This window comes from Papaver somniferum, chromosome 4 (genome assembly GCF_003573695.1).
Source record: "Papaver somniferum cultivar HN1 chromosome 4, ASM357369v1, whole genome shotgun sequence".
In the NCBI taxonomy this organism is placed as follows: Eukaryota; Viridiplantae; Streptophyta; class Magnoliopsida; order Ranunculales; family Papaveraceae; genus Papaver; species Papaver somniferum.
Window position 1 is genome coordinate 15,008,524 of NC_039361.1, and position 7,251 is coordinate 15,015,774.

General features: G+C 36.1%; 1 protein-coding gene across 1 annotated transcript; it reads right to left on the reverse strand.

Annotated features, from left to right (window-relative positions):
* Positions 1–278: 278 nt before the first annotated feature.
* On the reverse strand, positions 279–1,720 carry LOC113274806 (putative glucan endo-1,3-beta-glucosidase GVI). Its single transcript, XM_026524195.1, has 2 exons — positions 1,598–1,720; positions 279–1,515 (listed from the first exon to the last, which is right to left on the reverse strand). The coding sequence occupies exons 1-2, from the start codon at positions 1,677–1,679 to the stop codon at positions 554–556; spliced, it is 1,044 nt and encodes a 347-aa protein (XP_026379980.1). The 5' UTR covers positions 1,680–1,720; the 3' UTR covers positions 279–553.
* Between the last annotated feature and the right edge of the window lie 5,531 nt (positions 1,721–7,251).

Consider the following 7,251-nt stretch of genomic DNA (forward strand, 5'->3'; position numbering starts at 1 on the left):
GACATTTTATAAGATTTTCTTCTTTAATATTTTGACTAAGTCGATTAAAGACGGGGGGAGTACTCCAGTTAAACCCTTGGTCCATAATGTAATTGCTATTAATTAAAAACAGACTCAGGCATAACAAAGTATTAGAAAGTTTTCTTAAATTACAAATCTTAGCCAGAAGGCGAAGGGGTCATATTTATTCAGTTCACGTCTCTTTTTCACCTTAATTCCTTTCTTTTTGATTAAGTAATTTAAGAGGTGCATGCGATTTGAATTTGTAATAAAAGAAGTACGAAAACGACATCTGTATAATACATCGTAATTTTGTTATTATAGTCCTAAATGAACCACATTACGTACATATAGTTGAACCCAAATGACATGATTGCTGGTGTTTGTCTTTCTATTACCTTATCATGTCATTATAGGTAACTGCGGCGCATAACCTTAGTTACATCATTTATTTAATTAAGCAGGTATACTGTATACATAACCTTAATTATTGAATTAGCGTGCATGGAACTTACTTCTTTGTCATGCAGCTAATTGATGTTCCTTTGATTGCCTAACGGAAAGTGACAGGGAAGATTTCTCTCATGTCAGGGTAGTACAGGCCAAAATGTCGCTCAGTCGGGAGACCACCCTTCGTATTCTCGTTAAAAAGGCCAAAAATATAAGTCTCTATGCTCCTCCCTGGCCTTTTGGGGGTTCCAGATGTTCCCGATACGTGTGAAATCAAATTGTTAACATATGTCCTAGTATTTGGAATGGTTGCAATATCTCCATTTTGACCAGATGGCCATCCACTTTCGGCAACGACAATATCGACATTGTATCCACCAACCTTCTCGATCGCCGCATATGCTGCATCGGTCATAGCATCAAACAAGTTCCAGTACCGTAGTCCGTTACCGCTGTCCGTTACAATAACTCGATTTGCCGTAAATAACGCATAATCCAATTGTATTTGTTGTCGGTTGTCATTGTACGCGAAGTAAGGATAGATATTTACGAGGAGAGGACTCCTGTTGGCTACTAAAAACTCTACTATCGATCTCATTATGTTTTGGGCGCCGTCGGAAAATCGTCCACGAGAGGGAGGGTATGAATCTACAACCACACCAAAAGAAATAGTTGTAGTAACTGGAGTTGTTTTCCCAGCAGCTCTAAGTGCATTATGAAGATTTCGCATAGCAGGAAGAATGTGATTTGACTCTCCAGCGTAAGGAATATTGACTTCATTTCCCACTGAAATGTATCGAAATTGAACATCACCGAATGAAAGGACATTGTTCCAAATCCAATTTCCAGCAAAATCTGGATCATTTCCCATCCTTTGGATATCTCGGTTGGGGACACAAAGTACGACTCCGATTCCTGACCCTCGTAGGGCATTTAGGACATCCCAATCTGGACTAAAAAGCCGAATTCGGTCCACATTTCTCGATCTTAAGAGGCTAACGACTGCACTCGGGGACGGTAGGTTGTTTCCTTGCCTTCCATAGTTCACACCAACATTTCCCGCTTCTGCATGCAACCAAATATATTAAAACTTTTAATGTTTATATTGTGATAATTTATTCAATAAAAGGCATATAAATGTACTTACCAACGAATATATTTGATGAAATGAGAAGTGCTGCAAAGAAGGAAATTTTGTAAAACAAGATTATCGGTTCCATTGTTCTCATAATGTTCTAATAGAATACTTTTGCTGTGAATGTTATATTAGTGATACTACCCTATATAAGTATATATAGACAAAATGGCGTTAAGATTTTCTACTAAAATGATGACAATAATTTATTTTCCACATACGATATTATAGTTGTACGCTAAGTCAAGACTTGGTGGAATTTAAGTGGCTTGATCGCTTCAACCTTCTAGTTGTATTATGGCCGTTTCCTTTACGTTGGACTAGACATCAACGCGAGCTGCACGAAATTTGCAGGAAAAGCTAAAACAAAAATTCAGCTAGCATGCATGGGTGGTAAAATGGCTAGAAATGAGCCAAAAACATCAGATAATTTAATGGTTTTCATAATTAACTATCACATTGTGGTCGGAAAATTGGTAGTCACCGAGCAGACCGATTGCACACAGCCAAAAACTAGGAATAAGGATGACGAGTAAATTTATCAAGTTCACCGTTTCGTACGGTTTTAGGTTTAAAGCTAAAATATAACCCTACTAATGACCCGCTGGTAATCGAGCTGGTATTGTAATAGTAGGAGTTATACTCTCTCCGTATTACTTTACTTGTCAAAATTGAGTTTTTTTTAAGAAAAGTGTACCAAAAAATTACTATATTTCCCACTAAAATTCTCTAATTATCAAGAAAGAAAAAAAACTAGGATACAAAAACTAGTATATTAAACAAGTAATTTGAAAGATTGATGGTGTATGTGGAAGTAATTTGAATTTGTTTCAAAGTTTTACAAATCCTATTTTAGCAAGTAAATTATGATGGAAGGAGTAGTATTTTTCACATTGTAATATGCGTGTCGTGCACTCTCTGTATTTTAAAGAAACTAGAGTAAGTGGAATAACAACTACCAATTGTTAATGGCAGTCTCCTTCCATATAACATTAATTTTTCTCTTGATTTCTTACCGACCATTAACGTATTTGAATGATGTGTTTGGAGAAAATAGATTCATTTTTTAATGGTCATAGATTGGTTTGATCTTGGAACACTACAAAATTATTATGGTTTCGGAGAATATAAAGTTTTCTATGGTCTTGGAGAAAGTAATTTTTTCTTCTAAAATAGAATAACCGGAGGAAAGAATTAAATATGATGCCAAATGTATTTATGGTCGATCTGGCACGCCAGTATTAGCGTGGCTTGACATTGCTTTTTTTTTTTTCTTTTTTTTTTTTGGTAGCAGGCATTTAAGCCAAACAAACAAGAAAAGGAAACGTAAAACATCGAACTATTACATTGTTCAGCACACAGAAAAGGAATGATGCAGTTAGGGAGTCGGGAAGATGTCCATCATTGGTGAACAGACTGCTTGTCAGCGTGCGCTGCGAGTTCATAGGCTAATCCATTAACTCTCTTCGAAACATGATTAAGACAACTTGACCAATTGTCTTGGACTCCTGCTTTATCTGATCAATGATATGCAATATTTTCTATGGAATTCTGGAGTTATTCTCCTTCAAGATTTGAACCGATACATGCGAATGATCTTCAATAATGATATGATGATACTCCATTGTTCTTGCAAGTTGAGTAGTCAGTAAAAATCCAGACGCTTCCGCAAAAGAAAATAAAATAATTACATGTAGTTGTAATATCATGCATTAAAACTACATATGGTTCAATGTTTAGGTTTTGGCATGAAAAAAAATGAATGTAATACAAAGATGGAATTATTTTCAGCGAGGATACTACATGCTCAAGTTGTAACAAAAAGATGGATATTTTTGGGATCATGTTTTGCATTGTGCTAATGACGTCGGTCTCAAATTTCTCCATGACCTTGTGACGGATGTTTTGGTGATATTTGCTACAACAATGGTGTGCATGCAATAAGGAGGTAGTTCTCGGTTTTTTATCTGATAATAACAATTGCTTGAGACATGCAGGCATTCTTGTTTATTGTTGGGAGAACGGTCTAGATATTTGTTTCAATATCACCGGTGTTTCATCTTTCACTGGAGGTGGGGTTCGTACTTTCATACCCGGTAATGTCATTTCTAGCGCTACATCGCATAAACGGAATAAATACTTAGACAAGTGCTCCTTTCATGGTTATGGCTTTGGGGTTTTAGCTTTCTCGACTTTTGGTGAACTGGGTGAAGAAACATCATTTTCCTGAAGAGGTTAAAAAATTATATCACGAACCACGACCCGAGCTATTAGATAAGCGGTACTCTTTTTCATATGCTGGGTTTAGCAATCCAGAAGGGTGTTGGTCCCAGCTTGTTGTCAGGCTACCCACCAACTTATTATATAGTAATTTTGTTCATGAAGAATAATCTTCACTAAAAAAAGAAAAAAAAACAAAGTAATTTGGGGTGATGATATAAGAAAAAAAAATAAATTAATAACAAAAAATATAAAAATATAATTTATCTAACAATTAAAAATATAAAGTTAAACTTGTAAAATTAAAAAATAGATATTGAGGTAATGAAGGGAAAAGGATATTAAATAAAAATAAAGATAAAATAAGGAAAAATTAATATGAACATTTGATAAGAAAATAAAAAATAATAATATTAAATTTCGTAAAAAATGATAATTTGATAAATAAAATAAAACAATAAGTCAATAAACCATGAAATCAAAATACAACTACACGCATTTGTTTTACATCGACTTTCAGTATTTTAATTTAGCAATTATCTCATTGATCAGTGTCATCAGATTGCAGTACATAAAACATAACTAGCATGTTAGCATGTTCTGATACCATTTAAAAATTTATATTTCAACTTTTAAAAGAAAAAAAGAAAAAAAATAGAAAAAAAACGGTTCTAGTACATAATTTGAAGGGGTTCTGGTACATAATTTAAAAATAATTTATAGTAGAAACCATTGTCACGATGGGATGGGCTAACCGAAGAAAAACGAAACAACGATGATTTCATAACGCGACATACATCATTTTTTTGTTGGAAGGTAATTTTTGAGGCATGTATATCTTTTTTTTTTTGAAGCATACATCTTGTTAAAAGAAGTTAGTTTATAATTTGTCGTAGGTATGTGGTACACACGGAATCATGAAATAAAATTTGATTAATAAAAGATGGGATTGCCTGGTCTCATTTTGGTTGATGAACTTCCTTTCTGACTTCTATCCGCCGCATGATTGGCCAACCCGTCGGCTGCTCGATTTCCTTCTCTATAGTTGTGCTGAATAATAACCTGCGGGATCTGATGAAATCTAAATTTTATTTCCTCAATCATTCCTGCTATGTGCCAAGGTGGAGGGGTAGAGGAGTGACAAAGCGTAGTAGGTTTTCTGAGTCGGTTTCAAAGAGAAATTTTGGTCATTGTCTTTCTGTTGCTGTTCTTGAAGAAGCCAAAAGCATAGCCCAAGTTTCCGCAGTTAATGCAGTTGTAATTCCCAGTGGTTGAGCTAGAGCCAATAACGTTCGTGAGTTTGAATCTCTGCAGATGAACCCTGCCCCTGCAAATCCTGGATGACCTCTAGCAGCTCCATCGGTGTTAATCTTGATCCAGTTGATGTTTGGAATGGACCATCCTATCGATATTGTTGTATCCTTTTGTCTATTATTGGATGGTTAAATATCGGTGTATCTCCTGGAATGATTGGTGGAGAAGAGTGTAGATCCCCGTAGTATTCTTGATGCAGTTTTTGTGCCTAGGCTAGAATTTTTTCGAAGTTGTTGCTTTGGTTGGTATATTCATTCCTAGCCAGCCATAAGGTCCATAATAGAAAACAAAAAGAAGAGATTACAGATGTTGACACAGGTTATTGAAGGATTTGGGAAATGGTTGTTTGAGGTGTTAAGGTGAAAGCTGATGAGGGATTGGAGCTTGGTGCATTTGTAAGTTGATTGAGTAAGGTGTTCCATGAATTAGTTGTTGTTGGACAATGAATTAGAAGGTGACTTTCCAATTCTGGATATGTGTTGCATCGTGGACATATGTCTGAGTTGGACAAATGGATGTGATGTAAGAGAGAGAAGGTTGGTAATCCTTCATTGATGGCTTTCCACAAGAAAAGCCAAATTTTTGGTGGACATGGTAGAGTCCATAGAAATTCGGTAGGTGGTAGAGGGGTGTGATTTGGTTGACCCTGGGTTAGAGATTTGTATCCTCAAGAGGTAGTGTAGTTTCCAGATTTTGTGTGTGGCCAGATAATTTTATCTTGGGGACTATTTTGGGGAAGGTGGATGTTAATGATCTTTTGGATTATAGGATTGGGAAGGGTGTTTAATTTTTCATGGTTCCAGGAATGGGATATTGGGTCGATGATATCCTCTACCATTCGGATTGGGTAGTATTGTGTTGGGTCTAGATTTGTTGAGTGCGGAATCCAATTGGCTTCTATTGGGGTTGATAGTTCATTTCCAATACGATGAAGTATTAAATGTTATATGGTAGGAACAATTGATGCCAGATGTCTCCATTGAGGACTAGATGACGAGGGTAGTGAATCAGTGTCTTGTAGAATTGGTTGTTGATCAAGATACTTTGCACTGAAGAACCTTCCGCAGATAGAGTTAGGTTATTCATGTAGATTCCATATTCTCTTCATGAGAAGTGCTTTATTATGATCACTGATCTTCCTTATTCCTAGTCCTCCTTCGGATAATGGTTATGTTACTTTATCCCATCCTATAGGGTGGAGTTTTGTAGTTGTTGAGTCGTGTCCCCAGAAAAAATATCTGGCGATACGATCTATTTGTTTGTAAATATTGGCGGGTAGGTTTTATGTTTGCATGATGTGATTTGAAGTGTGAATTAGGGAGGTTTTGATTAGAGTGAGTCTTCCATCTGGAGTTAGGCATTTTGTCATCCATCCTTTAGCTTTTCGGGCTAATCTCTGTAGGAGGGGAACGAAGGTTTGATTGGATGTCCTTCCATGTTTGAATTGGACTCTCAGATAGGTTGGAGGTTTTTATGTAGCCGGCATATTGAAGAATTGTTGAAGATTGTTTATCTTGATCGGGTCTAGGTTTGAGTGATGTATGATTACTGATTTGGTAGTATTGATTACTTGTCCTGCATAAGTGTTATAGGAGTGGAGAAGGGTTTTAAGGTATTGGTTACTTTGGTCTGAGGCTTTGTATGTGATCAATAAATCATCTGCATACATTAAATGAATAATTGGCGGTTCTTTTTTTGATATATTAAGTCCTTGGACTAATTTTTGGTTTTGAAGGTTTCCTAGATTTGTAGATAGGATTTCAGCACATATGATATAAATATAGGAGGATAGTGGGACTCCTTGTCTGATACCTCTACTTGGGCTGATGTGGCCATGGGGCGTATTTATGTTGATCGAGTATGTAATTGTTGTGACGCATAGCATAATGTAGTCTATAAAGGCTGGTGGGAATCCTTGTTTTGTAAATGAGGTTTTGATGAATCCCCAATCTAAGCTATCATAGGTATTACGGATGTCTAGTTTGAGAGATATTTTTGGGTCTTTGGTGAGCGTTGAGGTTCTGATATGATGGAAGAGTTCTCCAGCAATGGATATATTATCATGTATTGATCTTTGTGGAACAAAAACACTTTGGTAAGGGCTTATTAAAAAGGGGAGAAGTGGTATCACT